This window comes from Mobula birostris, chromosome 5, assembly GCF_030028105.1.
Source record: "Mobula birostris isolate sMobBir1 chromosome 5, sMobBir1.hap1, whole genome shotgun sequence".
Lineage (NCBI taxonomy): Eukaryota > Metazoa > Chordata > Chondrichthyes > Myliobatiformes > Myliobatidae > Mobula > Mobula birostris.
The window spans coordinates 33454153-33477758 of NC_092374.1; the positions used below are offsets into that span (position 1 = coordinate 33454153).

Consider the following 23606-nt stretch of genomic DNA (forward strand, 5'->3'; position numbering starts at 1 on the left):
AAGAATCTAACACACAGAGAGCACAACAAATACCTCAGTGTTTTACAACACCTCTGAAGGGACATATGGGTCAAGTAAATTGGTGAGGTTTTTCAATAAAAAGGTGATTATAAGGGGTAACGAGTCGCATTTTGTAATTCCTGTAAAATTTGGTGCAGTTGATAAGGACCTTCATGTAAATAAGCAGAATACTTAGCAGTAGCACTATTCCATTCAAATAGCCCCCATTATAGGTTCACTTTTTCTAATTGCGTTTTAGCAGGGTAATTGAAGTGAAATTGTTGTGTTGTTTGGATGATAATTCAATAAATTGACCCAATGAGTTGCTAGTTCAGTGCAGCATTAGACATTCATAAAAATAGAGCTGGAAATGCTCAAAAGTCGGGGATGATAAACAGGTGTTTCAGGTCAATAATCTTTTATCAAAACTAAACTCTGATATTGTATAGAAATGTCAGTGTAAACATTGGCAATTTCGTGCAGGAGAAGATTCACTCAGCAGTTTAATGATTTTAGGATGATTTGGAGAATTATTCTGGTTAACCTATACCACATCTTTGAGCTTCAGCAATGAGTTCATGCAGTACATGATAAATTGTAATAATTTTATAAAAACTAAGTGATTATGAGCATCAGAAATGGTCCATTCTGTTTTATGATCAGTAGGTTCTTACTTGATAGATTCGCCTGTGATTATCCACCACTAACAAATCAAGTTCATCCAAAATTCTGCTGCCAATTTCTAACTCTTGAGGTGAGACAGTTGTGCTGTCCAGTAACCCAGGTTCAGTTTCAACCTCTGGTATTATTTGAGGTATGTTGCACATAGATTTCCCACTTCACTCCATGTGTCTCCAAGTTCTAGAGATAACTTGGTGTTGAGATTACTTGGCTGCTGTAAATTACCATTGCGGCAAGTGGCTGATGGGAGAATCAGGGAGAGGTAAAAAAAAATGTTTAATGGACTCGGCCAATTCAGGAACAATTTCTTCCCTCCGCCGTCAGATTGCAAAACGGACCATGAACAATACTTCATTTACCTTCTGTTCCCACTAGTTTTTGTAAGTTAGAGTAATTCTGTCTTTTCAGTGTTGCTAAAAACAACAAATTTCAAATTTTAAGTCAATGAGAATAAATGTGATACTGATAGAGAGAAAATGGCTTACAGGGAAGTAAGTAAGTGGGTGTAGGTGGGGGGAATGGCAGTGTTTTGAGAGTTGGGATAGATGCAATGGGCCAGTGTAGTCTAAGCCCATTCGCTTATCCGTTCCTGAAGGTACTGACCTTTGTTGGCTTCCAACTCAACACCAAAAGTAAATACAAAACAAATGTAACTGGAAATATTCAGCAGGAAAGAGAAATGGGGTTAATATGTGCTGTTCATTAGCTATGCAAAGTACCTTCACCCTGAAACGTTAACTCTAACTTTATTTCCATAAAATCCGTGTGACTTGCTGAGGCTTCCCAGCCTTTTTTTGTTCCAGTTAATTCTAAAATCTGACATCATGTCAGAAATCGGTTAAACCTCTGCAACACTAAAATATATTTGCACTCCAATTCTGACGACTTGTATTTTGAAATTGGTTCAGCTGTGCCACCAGTTTTAAACTGGATTTCCTCCTTTATGCCATACACCTTTATTTCTATTTCTGTTATCTCCTCTAAGATGCATTTTTACCCCTTAACCAAACTTTTGGCAATCTGACTCTATCTCCTTATGCAGCTTTGTTATATTTTGTTTGTAAATGTTGCTGTGAAGTAAAATGGATTTTCTCTTACATTAAAATCACCAGATAAATACAAATAATTGATGTACATTTTCTTCTCAAGCCCATCACCCCAACTGGGATATATGCAGGTGGCTGACTGCAGCTTGCCAGAGAGCTTTGTCTTGGATGGAGATCCTCCTCCTCCCAGGAATGAGGTCTCTGTGGCTCCTTTTGATGTTTCTGTACCACCGTGTTATTCTGGGATAGGGTTGCTAGCACTATATCCAACCCTCCTCTTTTCACAGCCAGACTTGGGTGGAATTCACTGCTGTACATCTTGTTATGACAATAGGTGCAGGAGTAGGCCATTCGGCCCTTGGAGCCAGCAGCGCCATTCACTGTGATCATGGTTGATCATCCACAATCAGTATCCAGTTCCTGCCTTATCCCCATAACCTTTGATTCCACTATCTTTAAGAGCTCTATCCATCTCTTTCTTGAAAGCATCCAGAGACTTGGCCTCCACAGCCTTCTGGGGCAGAGCATTCCACATATCCACCACTCTCTGGGTGAAAAAGTTTTTCCTCAACTCCGTTCTAAATGGCCTACCCCTTATTCTTAAACTGTGGCCTCTGGTTCTGGACTCACCCATCAGCGGGAACATGCTTCCTGCCTCCAGCATGTCCAATCCCTTAATAATCTTACATGTTTCAATAAGGTCCCCTCTCAGCCTTCTAAATTCCAGAGTATACAAGCCCAGTCGCTCCAATCTTTCGACATATGACAGTCCCGCCATCCCGGGAATTAACCTTGTGAACCTACGCTGCACTCCTTCAATAGCAAGAATGTCCTTCCTCAAATTTGGAGACCAAAACTGCACACAGTACTCCAGGTGTGGTCTCACCAGGGCCCTGTACAGCTGCAGAAGGACCTCTTTGCTCTTATACTCAATTCCCTTTGTTATGAAGGCCAGCATGCCATTAGCTTTCTTCACTGCTTGCTATACCTGCATGCTTGCTTTCAGTGACTAATGTACAAGGACACCTAGATCTCATTGTACTTCCCGTTTCCTAACTTGACTCCATTTAGAGAATAATCTGCCTTCCTGTTTTTACCACCAAAGTTTGTTGTTTAATTAAGCTTATTAAAACAACTTTATTTAAAAACTTAGGCCTGAGAACTGTAGATGGTTATATAGAAACATAGAAAATAGTGCAGGAGTAGGCCATTCGGCCCTTCGAGCCTGCACCGCCATTTATTATGATCATGGCTGATCATCCAACTCAGAACCCCGCCCCAGCCTTCCCTCCATACCCCCTGACCCCCGTAGCCACAAGGGCCATATCTAACTCCCTCTTAAATATAGCCAATGAACTGGCCTCAACTGTTTCCTGTGGCAGATTCACCACTCTCTGTGTGAAGAAGTTTTTCCTACTCTCGGTCCCAAAAGGCTTCCCCTCTATCCTCAAACTGTGGCCCCTCGTCCTGGACTTCCCGAACATCGGGAACAATCTTCCTGCATCTAGCCTGTCCAATCCCTTTAGGATTTTATACGTTTCAATCAGATCCCCCCTCAATCTTCTAAATTCCAACGAGTACAAGCCCAGTTCATCCAGTCTTTCTTCATATGAAAGTCCTGCCATCCCAGGAATCAATCTGGTGAACCTTCTTTGTACTCCCTCTATGGCAAGGATGTCTTTCCTCAGATTAGGGGACCAAAACTGCACACAATACTCCAGGTGTGGTCTCACCAAGGCCTTGTACAACTGCAGTAGTACCTCCCTGCTCCTGTACTCAAATCCTCTCGCTATAAATGCCAGCATACCATTTGCCTTTTTCACCGCCTGCTGTACCTGCATGCCCACTTTCAATGACTGGTGTATAATGACACCCAGGTCTCGTTGCACCTCCCCTTTTCCTAATCGGCCACCATTCAGATAATAATCTGTTTTTCTATTTTTGCCACCAAAGTGGATAACTTCACATTTATCCACATTAAATTGCATCTGCCATGAATTTGCCCACTCACCCAACCTATCCAAGTCACCCTGCATCCTCTTAACATCCTCCTCACAGCTAACACTGCCGCCCAGCTTCGTGTCATCCGCAAACTTGGAGCTGCTGCATTTAATTCCCTCATCCAAGTCATTAATATATATTGTAAACAACCGGGGTCCCAGCACTGAGCCTTGCGGTACCCCACTAGTCACCACCTGCCATTCTGTTTTACAAAATCTGGTAACTAAGTTATCACTTTTAATGCAACTTTTCCACTATATACTTTAGCATTCTGGTGAAATTAGAATATTTCCCATCTTCGCCCTCACTTCCCTTATTTGGTTCCTAGTTCCAACATATTACGTTCCATTTTCTGCATCCCTTTGTCACCTCCCAGCCCCTATTGCTATTTCCTCAGCCCTTCCCACCTGAATTTTGCACTCACCTCCTTATACTGGCTGTCCCTCCGCTACTACTTCAAATCTAGAATGACTCAATGTCCAACCCACTGAGTTCCTCCAGCAATTCGTTTTTTGGTTCTGTAGTCTTTTGTTTCTCTATTATAGAGGATGTTTGCTGTTGTGAAACAAATAACAAAAATGTAAAATGGTTTATATGAAAGATGATTAAGGATTGTATAGTGAATGAAGGAATTCACACAAATAATTGGTGTAGGATATCTGAGTAATGTAGTAATTGTTTTCTAATAGACGTTTTAACATATTGTGTTTCACTGGCCATTTTCTTCACTGACTTTGACTTATCCTAAATGGGAATACCTTTCGAAAATACAGAACAAACTGCATAGCTAACATTGAATAAGAATTAAGGTAGTTTTGTCAGTCATGAAGCTTTTCTTAACGCTCAGCTCCTGATAAAGATAGCTATTGCCTCAAATATGGAAAAGATAAGGCAGGTTAAGAATTTTTGGTTCTTTTAATTGGAGTTATACAAAGTAAATGCCACTACAAAGCCAAATATCAAGGTACACATTCTAAATATAAACATAAACTTCCATTTTAAAGATTGTTCATCTTAAATTTAGTCCCAAAATTGTGCTCATTTTTATCTTAATGGAAATTGAGGTAATAATTAAACCTATTTCTTAATAAAATTTAATTCCCTCCCACGCTGTCCCTACACTATCCATGACAATATTATTTACAGATGGGTTAGGTTTCTCTTGCTGGCTTGATCAATATATTTCACTTAAACTCTGGAAATAAATTATCCACTCATTCTAAAGACTGTGTTTTTGCCTGAGCTAGTTGGAGATCACTCAGTTTCTGTATTGGGCGATGAAATCCTTTTGAGATATTCAAAGATTCTGGAAACTAAACAATTGAAAGTATTTACTTTAAATTGTTTTGCAAGCAAAAATTGAATTGATAACTGGAAATTTCATGTTATTTTGTAAATATAAAATAATGGCATAAAACAGATTTCTAGGAAAAAGCATCCCCTGCAATTAGTCATATTGTCGGAGGCACAGAAATTGGCCACTCATATCCATTCTGACTATCAAGTACAACTCTGTACTAATCCCAGTGACCAGCACTTGGTCTGTCTTCTCCCATGCTCTGGTAATTCACGTGTTTGTTCCAGTGTTAAGATGTGAGAGTACTTGTGTCCACCACCCAGGGCTTATCCAGAATTTGAGGGAAGTATTAGGACAACAGCTGATGGTCTAATAAAGGAGATCGGAAACTAGACAGACCTCTAACTTCTATTGCAAAAGGACTGTTTGAGTGTCAAGACCAGAAATGGAAATATCTAATCTTCTTATTCAAGTAGGGTAGTTTACATAGATCATAGAATAGTACAGCACATTACAGGCCCTTCTGCCCACAATATTGTGCCGACCCTCAAACCCTGCCTCCCATATAATCTCCCCACCTTAAATTCCTCCATATACCTGTCTAGTAGCCTCTTAAACTTCGCTAGTGTATCTGCCTCCACCACTGACTCAGGCAGTGCATTCCACTCTCTGAGTAAAAAACCTTCCTCTAATATCCCCCTTGAACTTCCCACCCCTTACCTTAAAGCCATGTCCTCTTGTATTGAGCAGTAGTGCCCTGGGGAAGAGGTGCTGGTTGTCCACTCTATCTATTCCTCTTATCATCTTGTACACCTCTATCATGTCTCCTCTCATCCTCCTCCTCTCCAAAGAGTAAAGCCCTATCTCCCTTAATCTCTGATCATAATGCATACTCTCTAAACCAGGCAGCATCCTGGTAAATCTCCTCTGTACCCTTTCCAATGCTTCCACATCCTTCCTATAGTGAGGTGACCAGAATTGTACTCCAAGTTTTACAGAGCTGCATCATTACATCGCGACTCTTAAACTCTATCCCTCGACTTATGAAAGCTAACACCCCATAAGCTTTCTTAACTACCCTATCTACCTATTTAGACCATTAAGTGTCCCTGCTGTAAGAGAATTGAAGAATTTCTAGAGGATTTTGAGGTTTATAACTACAACGTTGGAAGAAAAGTCATTAAGTTTCTGGTATAAATTATATAGCTGGGTCCCTAACTGAAAATGAAACAGGACGAAAATTGATCTTTATAAATCCAGCTTGCACTGCACGAATCTACATTGTTGTGAAGCCGAAGCCAAAGCCAGGACACTACGCAATTTAAAATGGAGTCTTAGAAAAGTGGGAGAAATCTGAAGTAAAACCTTATTCAGGAGGCTGTGGGAATAATTTTCACCACCTCATGTTGTCAATCATTCTTCCAGGTTATTAAAGGAATGACAATTAGAATTGGCAATGCACTGCTTTCCTAATCTCTCCCAGACCCCACAACTCTCAAATTATCACAGGTAGTCTGTAACCTCCCAGGTCTTGGAGTGTTCCAAGTTTTCATTCTGATGCTGCTTAAACTGGAACTCTCTTAAGCAGTTACATGGTGCATGCTGTTTAGTAAGGTGAACAAACAAACCAGTCTTATCTGATTAATCTTCTTATCAGTCCTTTGGGGTTAAAGATAAAGACTGCAGGTTCCAATATGATTGTTGATGCTGATGTGGGAATTGCAGACTCTTCCACAGATGGGCTAGGAGGTATCTGATGGTGTGTGAGTGTGTAGTTTGTGAGGTGGTGCACTCCTGTGGTTTACTGATTAATGCTACCAAGGAGTGTTTGAAGGCCTTGAGGTTAATTGTCATATACTGCCCAAAGTCTTAGTTTCAGGCTGTCCTCGCAGGTAACGTGGGCATAGTTTAAACCTCTATTAGGTAATCTAGAGAAATGGTGCATGTTAATAGCTTGACAAAAAAGTTTTAGGATACAAAGACTATTTTTAATTTTGCAGTTGATTGGGTTACTTCAACCATAGAGTTGTAGAAATATAAGTGGTACCTTAGTGCACACGTTAAATGGTTTTAGTGTGCAGCCTAATTGGCATTTTCCCTGAATTCAATCTCTGATATATGAAATGGAACACCAAAATTGTTTTGTTTTCTCTTGCATGAAATGAGGTATTTATTGAAAATGAAGTTGTAAAATGCTGTTATTTCACTCATTTAAGATATTGATAGCCTTCTCTAGTTTGCTTTGCTTGCAAAAATAACTTGCTGTCCCAAGCTAAATATACTTCATTAGGACATCATTTAAATGGTAAATTTATTTCCAAAGATAACAGAAAATGGTAAAATTATTTTCAAAGATGTTTTATTTTGCAATTACAATCCACAAAAACTAAAGCAACAGCACAATTATAGCTGATTTGTTTTCTTTTGTTCAAAGGTTGTGGATGTGTCTCACTCATAGGCATCCGTTAGTCTCGTGAGACCATGGTTTTGCACCTTGGAAGGCTCCCAGGGCGCAGGCCTGGGCAAGGTTGTATGGAAGACCCGCAGTTGCCCATGCTGCAAGTCTCCCCTCTCCACGCCACCGATGTTGTCCAAGGGAAGGGCACTGGGACCCATACAGTTTGGCACCGGTGTCGTCGCAGAGCAATGTGTTGGTTAAGTGCCTTGCTCAAAGACACAACACGCTGCCTCAACCAAGGCTTGAATTAGTGACCTTCAGATCACTAGATGAACACCCTCACCACTTGGCCATGCGCCAACATGTGTCTCATTAAACCAGCTTTAATTATCAATCCCTATTTGCATGAATTTGGAGTTTATTGGGCCATTTGAAAGTGCAGTAAAGAATACCTGGGCTGAGTAATGATGGCACATATTTTCCTGAAGATTGTTAATGAACCAGGTAGAGTTTTTAGAATAATCCAGAAGTTTTAACGATCATGATTACTAATACTTGTTTCTATTCTGGAATAAAATGAATTCCCAATTTATTTGAATGCTTTTATTTAAATTTCCCATCTGGTTGTGACTTAAATTTTCATCTCTGCCTGGCTAGCCTTTTGCTTTTGGTAACAGTTATGCAGCAGGGAAACAGGCACTTTGGCTCCACTCATCCATGCTGGCCAAGTCATCTACCTGAGCTGCTGTAAAATATATGGTTCATTTCCTCTAAACCATTCTTCTATGTTAACCATCCAAATGTCTTTTAAATATTACTGTATCTACTTCAACCACTTTCTCTGGTAGTTGGTTCCATATCCCCACCATCCTCTATTGGTTGGGGGGGGGGGAATGTCCCCTGGCTCCCTTTTAAATTTCTACCTTCTCACCTTAAATATTGGATCTTAATAACTTAACCCCTAAGCTAACATTTTGTCCATTGGCTAGTTCTGAGAACTATAAAACTGAGGTTTAACACCACCCTTTCAACTTCTCTGTTGCTTGTTTTGAAAGTTATTTTTGACCAGTGTCAGTGTGTAGCTCTTTTCGCATGAACATCTTTAGAGCTTTTAGCTTCTCCGTTGCTGAGAATGAATGCAGGTGACCCCACAGATCACATTCTGTATATAACCAGTTTTTTTTTGTTGTCGACATCCCATGTTCTTGCTTCAGGAAGTACAGTGACATTTTTATTGCAAATATTTGTTCAAATGTCCAAAACAAACCCTTGTGATGCCCCCTCACATGGGAGCCCCCTTTTTTTTTTACTTATGTGCCAGCATTTGGTTGATTGTGTTGTTGTCTTTCCTCGCATCATAATTCCTTCATGATTTGCAATCATTATTCATCTGCTAGATCATAAAGTATTGGGTAAAAACTTAAAACCCTTTCACTTTCCCTCATGCATTTTAGAAGCATGCTTTAGCTTAAAAATAATTTTTATCTGTGTCTTCTAAACATTGTCTTACAAGGAATAAATTGGAGCTGTGATTGCCATTGCAGCTGTTAAAATGGTTGCAAAAACAAATGTGAATATCCTGAAATCAAGAGCAATGCCCGCAAACTGCTGCAGGAACTCAGCGAGTCAGGCAACATCTATGGTAAGGACAGTGGGATGTTTTGCAGGGTCTCAGCCCAATCAGACTGCAAAGAAATGGGGAAGAAGCCAGAGAATAAGGAGGTGGAAGGGGAAGGGATACAAGCAAAAATGTGATGGAGGGGGTGTAAGATAGGTGGAAGGAAGAGATAAAGAGCTGCAGAAGGAGGAATCTGGAGAGGATAGGGAGCCATAATAGGAAGGGGAAGTAGGGATGGAAGTGAATGAAGAATGGAGGGAAGAAGGTGTAATTACTCAGTTGAGAAATAAAAGGCCATACACTCAGTTTGGAGGTTACCTAGATGGACTGAGGTTCAACGTTCAAAGTAAATGTATTATCAGAGTACATCTACGGCCCCTGAGGTGCATTTTTTTGAGAGCATATACAGTAAATACAAGAAACACAAGAGTCAGTGAAAGGCTGTAACTAAAACGATGGGTGAACAAGCAGTGTGCAAATACAAAAAGAAAAAAATACAACAGATTAATAAATAAGCAATAAATATAGAGAACGTGAGATGAAGAGTTCTTGGAAGTGAGGCCTTAGGTTGTGGGAACAGTTCAGTGTTGGGGTGTGTGAAAGTATCTTCTTCGGTTTATGAGCCTGCTAGTTGAGGGGTAAAAGCTGTTCCTGGACCTGGTGGTGTAGGTTCTGAGACACCTATACCTGATTCCTGATGGCGTCGGGACGAGGAGAGCATGCCTTGATGACAGATGCCGCTTTCCTGTGCCGGCGCTCCGTGTTGTTCCTCCAACCCGAGAGTGGGCTCATCCGGCAGCAGGTCACACATGTCACAATGGAAATGGGAATTTGAACTGAAATAAGTAGCCACCGGGGCATCCTGCCTTTTGCGGCGGTCAGAACGAAAAGAAAACCTTTACGGCTACAGTGGCGGACCCAGCACAGCATCCCACTTTCAAACTCAACCACCCCCACATTCTTCTCGCCCCGTTTCGTTTTCTGCTCCCTACATCTTGCTGCTCTTACTGGCTGCACCCCATTCACTCATCTTCCCGCGCTCCCATCACCACTCCACCGCCCGCAACTGCACACCCTTACATTTCGTGCAACTTTCATTCCGCAGTCACTCCCGGCTTCCTGTTCCCCGGTAAAGTGTGCGCACTCCCGCGACCCCACGCTCGTGCACAACGCAGCCCCACTTAGTTCCGTCTCTCGGGCATTACAAAGTAGACAAAGTCTTTCGGACGTGTCCGCCACCTCACAGTTTGGGTCCACATCTTTGATCTCCTCGGTCAGCCTTGTGTGGCAGACGTCCCGGCCTCTGAAATAGCCACTGTATTTAGATGTGGTTGTTGCAGTTGAATTTCTAACCTGGAGAGAGATTGATAGTGATGAGTGTATCTCGCCCTTATCAGCTCGTCCACCGAATTGTGCCCTCATCACTGCATTTCCGCACTCCCGGCCTCTCGCATTCATGCCACGTGTATTTTACACGCCATCTTCTCCTCCCTTTGGGGCTTTTGCCTGAGGTGACGTAAGACATAGGAGTAGAATTAGGCCAATCGACCCATCGAGTTTGCTCCGCCATTAGGCCATGGCTGGTTTATTTTCTTTCTCAGTTCCATCCACCTGTCTTCTCCCCGTAAGCGTTGACGTCAGGAACCAATCAACCTCTGCTTGAAATACTGTATATCCAATGACTTGGCCTCCACAGCCATCTCTGGCAATGAATTCCACAGATTCACTATCCTCTGGCTCTTCACCTCCAATCTACAGGAACATCCTCGCATTCTGAGAACACTCCTCATACATTAATCCTTCAATTCCCGGATCCAGCTCCAGCTTCCCAAACACTGAGGTAGGCTAATTACCCATAATTTCATATTTGCTCTGCCTCCCTCCGTTCTTAAAGAATGGAATGATACACAATTTTCCAGTCCTCTGGAACCATTCCAGATAATAGTAATGCTTGAGAAATCATTACCAATGGCTCTGCAATCTCCCCAGCCACCTTTCAGAACCCTGGGGTGTAGTCCATCTGGTCTGGGTGACTTATCCACATTCAGATCTATTAGCTTCCAATGACGCTTCTCCCTAGTAATAGCAAGTGCACTCAGTTCTGGTCCCTGACACACAAACCTCCAGCATACTGCTCGTGTCTTCCACGGTGAAGACAGATGTAAAATACTTATTTAATCATCTGCCAGATCTTTGTCCCCCATTATTACTCTCCAGTGGTCTGATATCTACTCTTGCCTCTTTTTTTACTCTCTCTCTCTCTCTCTCTCTATATATATATCTGAAAACAAACTTTTGGTATCCTCTTTGACATTATTGGCTTCATATTTCGTTGTTCTCTACTAACAGCTTTTTAGTTGCTTTCTGTTGATTTTTAAAAAAGTTTTACAGTCCTCTATCTTCCCACTCATTTTTGCTCTATTATATGCCTTCTTTTGCTTTTGTTTGTTTGACTTCCCTTGTTCCATAATTGTGTCATCCTGCCTTTAGAATACTTCTTTGGAATGTATCTATAATGGGCCTTCCAAATTTCTTCCAGAATCTCCAGCCTTTGCAGTTCTGCTGTTATCCCTGCTCCTGTTCTCTTTCAATCAGCTTTGGCCAGCTCCTCTCTCATTCCTCTATAATTCCCTTTAACTTCACTGTAATACTGATACATCTGACTTTAGCTTCTCCCTTTCACATTACAGGGTGGAATCTATTATATTATAACCACTACCTCCTAAGGGTTTCTTTACTTTAAGCTCCCTAATTGAATTTGGTTCATCACACAACACCCCATCTAAAATAGCCTTTCCCCTAGTGGGCTACAAGTTGCTCCAAAAAGTCATCTTGTAGGTGTTCTACAGATCCGTTCTCTTGGGTACAGCACCAACTTGACATTTCCAAACAACCTGCATATTGAAATCCTCCATGACTGTTATAACATTTCTCTTTCGTCATGTGTTCTCTATCTCCAGTTGTAAATTTTGTAGCCCACATCCTGGCTACTGTTGGGAAACCTGTATTTCACTACCATTCAGGGCTCCCCCTCTCCTTGCAGTTTCTTAACCTTTCCCACAAGGATTCTACATTGTCCAATCCCAGGTCACCTCTGAGGATATGATTTCATTTTTTTTTACCAACAGAATACCCATTCTGTCTACCTGCCTGACCTTTCAATACAATGTGTATCCTTAGATGCCTCCAACGATGATCTTCTTTCAGCCACAACTCAGGGGCGTCCTCATCATCATACCTAGCAATCTCTGACTGCACTACAAGATTATCTACCCTATTCTGTATAGTATGTGCATTAAAATATAACACCTTCAGGTAAGTATTCAGACCCTGTATTCTCTCTTCGATAAAGGGTTCAAAATTGTCATTACTCCAAGTGCTGTCTGACCAATGCCTTATAAAACCCAAGTATTACATCCTTGCTTTTAATTTCTAGTTCTCTCAAGGTCCCTCTGCACCTCCACTTTCTGAATTTGCTCCCCATTTAGAAAATAGTTTATGCCTCTATTCCTTCTACTGAAATGCATGGCCATACACTTCAATCTGCTATATTTCATCTGCCACATCTTTGCCCATTCTCAAATCTGCCCACATCCTTTTCAGACACCCTGCTTCATCCACACTATCTGAGCCTCCAGCTATCTTTGTATCATTTGCAGACTTGACCACAAGGCCATCAATTTTGATATCTAGTTCATTACTATATGTGAAAAGTTGCAAACCCAACACCTACCCCTGTGGAACATCAATCTGTCACCTGCAGGTAGCCAGAAAATATGCCTTTATTCCCACACTTGCCAGTTAGCTAACCTTCTGTCCATGTTAATATCTTACTTTGTTTAGCAGCCTCACATGTAGCACCTAGTCAAAGCCCTTCTGAAAATTTAAGTAAACTACATCCACTTTTTTTCTATCCTGCCTGTTACTTCCTCAAGGAATTCCAACAGATTTGTCAGGCATGATTTCTCCTTAAGGAAAGCATGCTGACTTTGGCCTGCTTTATCATGTGTCTCCAAGTACACCAAGACATTATTCTTAATAATGGACTCTTATCATCTTACCAACCACTGAAGTCAGACTAACTAGCCAATAATTTCCTGTCTTTTACCTCCACTCCTTCTTAATGAGTGAAATGACATTTATGATTTCCAGTTCTCCAGAATCAAAAGATTCTTGAAAGATCCTAATGCCTCCATAATCTTTCACTACCTCTTTCAGAACACTGGCATGCAGGCGATCTGGGCCATGTGTCTTACCTACCTTCAGACCTTTCAGATTCCTTTAAAATAAATACTGAACTCACTTCTGCCCCTCGACTCTCTTGAGCATTTCAGAGTCCTCACCTTTATATATGCAATGACTTTTTGGGCAATGGTGACTGATCCAGGCTATTGCTGGTGAGGTATTTGTTAATAGTGATACCACTTAAAGTATAGGTTATTTGGTTCTCTCTTATTGGAGACAATCATTGTTTAGCACAGTTGTAGTACAGATATTGCTTGTCTCCAACTACTCTTGCTTATAGTCTAGATATACACAAGACTGCATGTATTGGAATCTGGAGTAATGCAAAGTGCTGGAGGAACTCAACAGGTCAGGCAGCATTTATGGAGTAAAATGGACAGTTGACATTTTGGGTCAAGAGCCTTCCAGATGAAATGATGATTTTTCTCACTCATGCCATTTCCATTGCTTGTTCCATCTCTTCCCCTCACTTTCTCTTCTCCTTCCCAGGATGTTATGCCTTGGTGCCTCCCTCCCTCACACTATTTACTTTAGCTTCCATAATTACACTCTTGTCATTCTGCTCCCTGTCACAGCTCATTATTTCACTCATCTTCTTGCATTACTCCTCTCAATTCCATCACTCCCTTCACTGTCCAACTCCTGCTCTTAAACATGTAGAAACTTTTGGGAATTTCAAAGATTGTTGCCATCTGGGTAAATTATTTGAATTTGTTGCATTAGAGCTTGGAAATCATACATACAAGTTAGAACAGGTCTGTTTTCATGGATTTGTATATTTAAAAAGAGACTGGGCACAGTCTGGAGCAACATTGAAAGATGTTATTACCATTTATCTTCTGGAATTAGCTTCTGAATGTCTGAGTGCTGGACATAATTGGCCTAGGATTTTTTTAGGATTTGAAAACAAGGACAAAAATTGGTGATACCAGGCAATAAGGAGGCTCTAGAGAGTTAAGACTCCAAGATGACAAGTCTTTTTAGTGCATCTCTAATTAATCAATCCAATTAAGAGAATTTCAATGCTTCATATGCAGAGAACTCAACTCAGGACCATAAAATTCTGGCAAGGACCTCACCAATATTATCTAATCAGTGGAAAAACAGAACTATCTCCAACGTGGGAAAGGAAATGTTATACAGATATACTTAAAAGCAGAAAATAAATTAAATATCATACTTTATTGAATGAAATAAGATTTCAGCACCAAAACAGTGAATGCAATGTTAAAAGGGTGATTACAGTGCGTGAGGACTTTAGCCTTAAACACATCAATAAAAATAAACTAGAACAAAATACCAAGATTAAAATACAGAAGTCAAGGTCTTATAGAATAGATAAAAGTAAAATGAAGACAACTAGAGCAAGTATTTTACATTTCATTATATTGCTGCGTGATCCTTAAGTCTCAAGATTTCTTTTATATTTATGTTGCTCAATAAATATTATTTGATTATTTTTTACGCACTAAGGGTTTAATTATAACCGTTTAGAATACAATTTGTTTTTTAAAAATATGCTAAATGCCATAAAGTTAAAACATTGTGCTAGTGTTTCTTCGAGTGAATTCAAATATTGCACAAGGCCAGTCTCTTGTCAGTCTTTTCCTTCACCCATTTCCTTCAGAAAACTGCAGTACTGCAGCTTCTTAGCGGCTAGATTTGTAAATGCCTTAACCTAGGTATTACAAGCATGGTGTAGATCCACATCACACAGTAGGACTTTTCTTGACCATAGAGTATATATTATGTAGTAAGTGCAAAATAAAGCTATGTTAAACCATACAGCTGAGTTGCAGCTTACTTTTGGGATGAGACAACATGAAACACAGTATACGTTCAGTGAATACACCAAAAAAAAACACATGAAGGGGACAAAGAAAGTACACCATTTTTTAAAAACTTCATCTACCTTTAAAAGCAAACATAAAAAAAGTAGTTTGTATCAAATGACCATTTTTCAATTATGCTGCAAAATAAACATCACAATTTCAGTTGAATTATTGCATTACTGGTGATTTGGATGTACAATTTTAGGTCATTTATATAAAAAATATTTTAACTACCAGTCAAGGGAAGACGCTTTGTGACTCAACAAACTCTACAGAGCATGATATGAACCAGAGAGCTCTTGACTGGTTTAAGCAGCGATCACTGCAGAAAGTGCCAAGAGAATTATCCTTCTTCAGAGGTAATGCTACGATCATGCAATTGCAGTAAACTGATTTCTTACTAGGAACACAGACCAGAGAAAAAGAGCTCCAGAATTTATAAATTGTACTCCCAGATTCCTTCCCTTGTGGCACTCTGGGGGAGGGTCAATGAATTATACCTGCCATGCAAGCTCAATATATGGGACTCCTCACAACTGCTTATCATAACTAATTAGCAGTAATTATAGAACTGTTAGAAGTCACATGGGCTCTGAAAACTATTCTAAAATCATGGAAAATAACAAACCATTCAGTAACATTTCAAGCAAGCAATTTAAAAGAAAACATTAAAATTATGTGTAATTAAAACATGGATGCTGAATTTGGAATAGACTTAAATACTATGATATGTGTAAGAGAAAAGTCAAAATTTGTAGATGCATTTTGTTTTACCAGTACTGTACAACTAGCTCTTCATTTTCAACACCAAACCATCATCTGCCTGGGAGAATGTGAAGATTAAAAAAGAACCATCATCACCAACCCATCTTCTGCATATCTACTGCAGTTTTCTAAGTATAATACATATTCTTTACTCATTATAACAAAAACTGGCATCAGCCTTTCTTCCAAACCGAATCTTGTAGACTGTATGGTTTAAATAATGAAGCATACCAGTTCAAACTACAGATCTCTCATCTCTGAAGATCAATTTCATGCAAATGCAGTATTAACTGCAATGCTGCAAAAATAACTCATCATATCTTGACGTAAAATATTTGTTAAATTCACATTGATAATCTTTTCACTATTTTGTTTCAAAAATATCTAACATATTTAAAAAACATGTCACCAAAACATTCCTAACACCAAATTAATAGGTGTTTAGAGGAAACATTTTGACTATCAAAAGCTCAAGATGTCTGTATGATCCTCTATTTTGGATGGATTAATTTTACTGCCAGCTACAATCACGTCTCACTCTAGTCTCGACTTTCCATTTATTACAAAAGATTGTTTTATTAAATGTCAGTTTGTACAGCAGAAATAAATTACATTGAATTTCAGAGGAAAAGAAAACCCACGGTCAATATACCTTTTTCCAATGGTTTAGTTCTGTGATGTAGTGCATTAGTTCATTGTTTGCATCCATGTGGCCTTGTCAAAAACCCCACTAATGTGCTCCAGGGCTTGATCACTTGATTAATGACAGTTTCAGTATATCAGGACACTTGCTTAAATAGGCATAATTTTAATTACTGTCTTAAAACTTTCATTATTAGACAAAAAGTAGTTACTGCCAGAAGTTTAAATCTACAAACAGTTAAGTCCTTTTGTTTGCTCTCTGATAAAGGTAATAATAAGTGCAGAATGTCAAATGTCAGAATGAAATCAAAAGCAGTATCAAACTCAACACTGCATTCGTGTGATTTCAAATATGTAACTGAGTTTACATTTCCTTTCCTTTTGCTCCCAATGAAATACTCTGCGGACTCAGTACTTTTGAAGTTAAGCAACACATCTTAGTTAACATTTTAAACCAGATGTACAATTAAAAGTTCAAACTAGATGAACACTATAATACAATGTAATTCATCCAAGTTATTCTCATAAATACTAAGCAGCATCAAAGTGGAAAATTTCCTAAACTTATCTAATCTGCTGCCTTAAGACCATAACGACAATCTGTTCGTGAAGAACAGACTGGCCTGCACTCCTCATATGTAATCCACAAAAAAGTGAACTTGATAATTCAAGATAGATCACCTTATCTCAGTATGACAAGATAATGGTTATTAATTTATAGTACCTGCTGACTAAGCAGAGTCCTGGTGACAGGAATATTGTTTTGTGTCAGAATACTGATGATCCCCAGGTAAATACTCGATACAACTAAAATCAGCATGAATACTCCAGGATGCAAATAATCCCATGCATGTATAACTAATGTAACTTATTCAGCTTTCTGAGGAGACCTACATATAAACAGATTTTTGTGCTGAACGTCCAATGCATGGTAACACAAAAGAGGGTATTTAATCTACTTACTTGTAAATATACCAAGTTCATTGGTTCTCTGTACTAATGTGATATTTCATCACCTTAGATAATCATGGAATAAACTACTGCATCCAATTTCATTAATTCATAAAGAACACAGAGCTTTCACCACATCTAAAATTTCCGTGAATTAATTCAAAAATTATGGACCCATATAACAATCCTGAAGAACATTTCATGTATTTATTAAGCTTTGTTTCAACAATTTCCTGACACCAATCCAAAATTTGTCCTTTGCCATTCTGAACCATGCTTCTTTTTCTAGTAAGTCAAAAATACACAATACTTCAAGAGCACCTTTTAAAAGCCACTGTGCCCAGATTTTCCTAACTCAGACCTTCACTGCAACGGAGAAACATCATAACTCTTAATTGCTCTGCCATTAGAAAATACATCGGGAGGCATTACTCATTCTAAAGCAAAAACCTGGAACACACTAAACAAACCTCATTTACCAACACACTCATCCAGCAGACATCTGCAACCAAACTCTTCTAGAATATACTAACAAAATTGATATAAATTATTTATAAGTTATAATAAATGGATCCTACCTATGATCCAATAATTGATGTAGTTGTGTCTCTGGCACTCAGAGGTACCAGATCAGCAATATATGGGTTAACTCAAGGGTACACATTATAAATCTTCTGTAAACATCATGAAAAACATTAAACTTGCATTTATTATATGTATTAAGAGTTCACAATTCTTTGTTTTAAAAGGGGAATCTGATAAGTACCTTCATGAGAATATAAAAAGTGAAAGTGTAATAATTGTTCCCTGTGCCCTGCCTCATCTGAAAATATTTTTCATCATTTAAAAAGTTAATTGTGATCGAGCTCAACGCAATAGATTGAGCGAGGGTGGTGCGCCTTTGCAACTTGGATTTGGTAAACTTATTCTATTCATACTAATTTCCATAAGATTAGTATTATTGATGCTATCAGAAATGGTTGCTGAATTATTCCTCAAGCCTTGTAAACATTGAGTCATAATCAATTCTTGTCATTGATTCCAAAAGGAGTAGAAGTAAGAGTCCATTCAACCCTTGTGTGAGAGAGGATAACAGAAACAGCTGTGACAGGACAGCAAGTGCAGGAGGAGTGGGTGCCAGCAGTGTGCTCAGTTCGTTCCAGCAGCCCCTCACCCTCCCCCCACCAACTGCTGCAGGGGGAGGCGTGGGGAAATGCCCATGTCTGCAACCCCATTGCAGCTGGCAAATCCAAACCTATCCATCCCAAATGCTCATTTGTATTCATGGTGTGCCTAAAGTCAGGTGTTCATAACCTGGGCAGAATCTGTACCAATTGCATTTTCAGACATAGCAAAGATTCGATAGAAAATTTTTAACAAAATCAGGACTATCATAACAAATATCAGAAGTTTCCCTTCAGTAATGTTATGTACAGTTAACACAACAAATGGCAGGTTTACTAATTCCGGTCTATTAATTAAGAATAACGATTTTGGAAATGAAGTGAAGATAAAGATCTTCACTGATAAGGTTTACACCTATTCAATTTTATCTTGAGGACGACCTGAACTTAAAGACTACAAATTTAAAACAAGTCGATGAAAACACCATTTCAAATTGCTCTGTGCAATGTATGGAACAGATTGGTTTTGGGAAATGTCAGAGGCATAATTTATTACAATGCATAACTTTTACTAAACATATGAAATGCAGCTAATGAGTAATTTTAAGCGTAACACTCATTAGTGCAGCATTCTTGTAAGCAACAGATAACTTTTAATTAAAGGTGCCTTAAACTCATTCCCTAATTTTTCCTTACGTCATATCTGAGTCTGTTAAGGACTAAGTGAATGAGATTTTATCATATTTCAAAGATGAGAATCAACATGAAACACAGATATAACCTATAAATGATGTTCAAATCACTAATGCACTTGCATGAAATTAATAATTGCACAGACTTATCATTTACTTAAGCAGTTTCCACCTTTGCAATTTGCCGCTCTCATACATATGGCAGTTTGTATACTGCATTCGGTAAAAAGCATTATTTGGATTATCAGGGCCCATATTCAAGCTTTGTATCTGCAATCACATTAAGAGCTAAAGAAATGATTCCTACTTAAAATGCTGATGTTACAAAAGTTAGCTGATATGATGACCACAGGCTAAAAGCTCTTCAATTTGTTTAGAATTTACATAAAAGTGAACACTGTGCCAGAAAATAACATGCAGGTAAACCATACCACTGCACTATTTCAAATGTTTATAAATATTTCCCAAGCATCTGTAACAGCAGCCTAACAACTGTAAATTCTACATTATGTGCTGCCTGCAGTCACATTATGTAGTCATTACAATTAAGTCTTAATTTTAGAGATTCAAAACATCATTCCAAATTATCTTGTGGCTAATCAAGATGTAATCATGAAATTGGCTAATTTTCTTCCATTGCCCTACCCAGTCTGTCAAAGGCCACACATGCTAATGTGTGCTATAGTTATATTCTCATTTTCAAATCCGGATGACATCTCCAACATTTTCGGCTTTTGTTTTTTTTTTGACCCTAGCTAATTGCACAAACTCTTTTACTGACGTGAGTATAATCTTTAAAAGAACATGCAAAAATATTGTACAATATCTCAACTTGTTAAATTGAGTAAAATAACTTGTGCCTTTTTTAATACAATATTGTAACAGCTGTGCTCTATCTTGTGGTCATTTGGGTATTTTCAAACCATATTTTATTGATTAAATAAACTTGTCCTTTGGGAATAAATCCCATGCAAGATATGCAATGTCAGAAATGAATATGTTTACTTTTTTCTTAGGATTGTGCAGGAATTATGCAAAAAACCCACTAAGTCCCCTGGAAGGTTAGATTCCTACCACAGTGCAAGGGATGATTTAACAGTATCTTATATTTAAGAATCCATTATAAACACATTTTCATCAGACCTTGTTATAAGAAAACCCGATTAACGAGCAAATTATTTTTCTAATACGTACAGAATGCTTATGAAAATAAATAATTATTCTCTTATAAGTTTTATGCAGTTCAATGATCAAATGATTCATAAAAACGCACACATTGATCAAGAATATAAAACAAAAATGCACCCTCGTGGTACTGCCTGGGTCAAAGGAACATAAATTACAAGCATGCGTAAAGCTACAAAAGATTAAACTCATAGCCACACAAACTGATACTTCCATCTTCACCTATTGTTTCAGAAGTTGTTACAATTTCTTCATTTTCAGTTTAGGGTATATTTGATCAGTGCATTAAAAAAGGGAAGAATGTGGCAAAACAGTTTTGATACCCGAATTAGAATTCATAGCAACTCCCAGACAAAGTTTTACTTGACAACTTCCATCCCTTTGGATCATTGATCTAATGGATAGTATTATTTTCTACAATACATTTCTACTGGTACAACCAACAGATTTTCCTGAAATTATGCTCTTTGTTCTCTACGGTTAATATATACTAAATCACTCATGAAGCAGTAAATTTGCAAGATGGTCAAAAATTCTTGATATTCAACACCGGTCACATCAAGATATAAGCCAGGTTCATAAATCTCCCAAATGCTTAAATAACCTTGGTCCAAGGCAAAAGGCAACTAAATGTTATTGGGGTGGGGTGGGAATGGGGGAAGGAATCCATCAATCCAATACTTACCCCAATTTTCCTTCCTAAAAGTTTATAATATACATGTAATAAATAAAATAAATACAAATCTATCAGTTCAACTTTAAAGTTTAGATTTAAATGCACCCTTTGCTCACCTAAAGAAGTTTTCTGAAACTATTTAATACTATGCTATTTGAAACAGGATTGCGACAAAGTTTTGCTACTCCATTGTTTTCTTATTGTACTGGCAATAATCTGAATGAAATACATAGATCAAACTGAAAGCTTTATCGCATAAGGAGTTAAATATCCTCGTATCTCTGGTCAAGTCTATGTTGCCGCGCCACCCCCCTCCCCCCAAACTGTAAAGCAAATCATTAATTTGTGGTTTCAGCCCCCAAATACGTCATTACAAAATATCCCACAAATAGATATCAGAAATAATTATATATATGCCAAGAAAATGGATATTTTAGTTTACATGATCCACAAATTTAGTAGTACATGATACGTTATTTAAAATATTCCTGCCGATAGCCCCCTTTTGTCTCCAGCCGTGTCACTGGAGGTTTTAGAACCATGCACTGTTCCACATACAACTTGGTAAGTAATCAAAACCAATAGAACTTAAGCCAAATTTTAAAATGTTGGAAAGAAGGTACAATAAATCAAAATGTACAGACTAAATAACATTGAGCTTAAGTATTAAAATACTCTGGATATATTCAATTTCTGTAAGTCAAAATGTGTGATACAATGGTAAGTCTTTTCTTGAAAGCTCTTAATGAAATCTTTCAGAAATACTAGGTTCTGAAATGTTTTGCACATATAGATAATTTGAACATAAATCACTCAACCTACAACTTAATTAATCAACTGTTCAAAAATAGGTCTTTAAATTTGTGCTACATAATTAATGTAAAATTTTTATTTTGTAGTTAATTATTTTACATCTTAACCTTGCTGGCCCCTTTTATTACTAAAATTTTGCAATGCCGTTTGTTGCAATTATCTAGATCAAACAATTGGCAATCCATAGGCTGACTTGGGGTACAAAGCATTGCATTACTGCAACACAATTTAATTTTTACTATACATACGATAATTTGTAGAATAGCTGTAGCTAACCCAAATTTAAATTTCGTATGATTTACCGATGCTATTGAACTCTGTTGTTCTTCCATTTTTGTTGAATGTACAGAAATATGCTTTTAATTTTTGAATTAAGAACTTTGGTACTCTGAGTATCAAATTAGAATTGAGCTAGCTCAAACTGTACCTAATACTAATGCAGCACAGGAAATCTGGAGTTTTGTTTTAAACCAAGGGTATTTTCTTTATCCTCTCCATTTAGCATTGGGGTTTGGGGGGGGGGGGGAGTGCATATTAATCATATGGGGTGTGAGAACAACATAATCACAAACACTAAAAATATTAACCTTTGTCCGTACTAATGCCACAAAACTTCCCATCAGTTTGTGGAAATTTTAAATGCTATGTTATATGCTGCCCATGAGTTTAGACATTAAGTGACTTCATATTAGGCACAAGTTCAAGGGGTACATTGCTCTATTAATCAGGGACCACCCACTCCTCTATAGAACCACCAAAAATGAACAGGTCATTGGAGGAACAAGAAGGCTATGTTTAAAATTATGTGCTGTATAGCCTTAGCCAATGAGCTAGTTGTCCCACTCAGCATATGGTAGGCCTTCATCCTCATCATCCTCTGATTCAGGGGATGCTTCTTTAATTCTCCTCAAAGCTTCGTGAATGCTGCGTGTTAGAGGATCAGCATCATGCAAATCTATTGAAGCCTCTCTCAGGGCCTCTGTCTGAACCTTCTTTAACTTCACTCCCTTTCTAATTTGTGCAAGTATATTATTGCTGTCATCTTCATCCGGAAATGGAGGCAAAGAACGTAGGTCAACTTTTCGCAAATGGAAGCTACCCCGCTTCAAAGAAGCCAGAACTTCATCCATTGGTGAGCTCACTGCAACAGGGAAAAGTAAATTAGTACAGCAACAGAACAACTTTAAAGTTATGCAAGTGCATTCTAACATATAGCCTCTCACCTCTTTGTTTAAATAAAAGGTGAAATGGACTCCTCCTGTGCTGTAAGTTGCTTTGTTTACAAAATACAATTCTCTTTGTGGCATAACTGATATAAGGTAATCAAATTTGTACTTTGCTGACAGAGGCAATCCATACTATGGCTTCTAACAGCAAAGTACCCAGTTGATAATTAAGAAATAATTTTTTTTTTAACATGTGTCCTAACACATGCTTATGATACAGGGGTTGATTGCGCTCAAAAACTGCAGATTTATCTTGGGAAACACCCAGAGGACTTGGCAATGTTCCATTCAATTCTGCCAACAATATTCTGAAATTACACTGCACAATGGGTATTTCTACGGCTTTTACCATCTCAATGTAAGGACTGACTTTAGCAACTCTTTACTCTTTTAAACTTTGTCTTGGTCAAAGTG

The 23606-nt window shown here is 38.4% G+C and overlaps 2 protein-coding genes across 3 annotated transcripts in view; one reads left to right on the top strand and one right to left on the bottom strand.

Moving 5' to 3' along the window:
• homer1b (homer scaffold protein 1b) overlaps positions 1-23606 on the top strand; it is a 103440-nt gene that overhangs the window by 69501 nt on the left and 10333 nt on the right. Inside the window, exon 9 of one of the 2 annotated variants that reach the window (XM_072257836.1) lies at positions 7460-8015. The exons of the other annotated variant lie outside the window; for it this stretch is intronic. Coding sequence (XP_072113937.1) covers positions 7460-7483 — 24 coding nt within the window. The 3' untranslated portion in view covers positions 7484-8015. Of the gene's footprint in view, positions 1-7459; positions 8016-23606 lie in introns of those variants that run through there. 2 annotated transcript variants of the gene reach the window in all.
• The window catches only part of jmy (junction mediating and regulatory protein, p53 cofactor), a 119371-nt gene continuing 110214 nt past the window's right edge, over positions 14450-23606 (bottom strand). Inside the window, exon 10 of the mRNA XM_072257833.1 lies at positions 14450-23107. Within this exon, the coding sequence (XP_072113934.1) occupies positions 22797-23107 (311 nt within the window). The 3' untranslated portion in view covers positions 14450-22796. The remainder of the gene's footprint in view (positions 23108-23606) is intronic.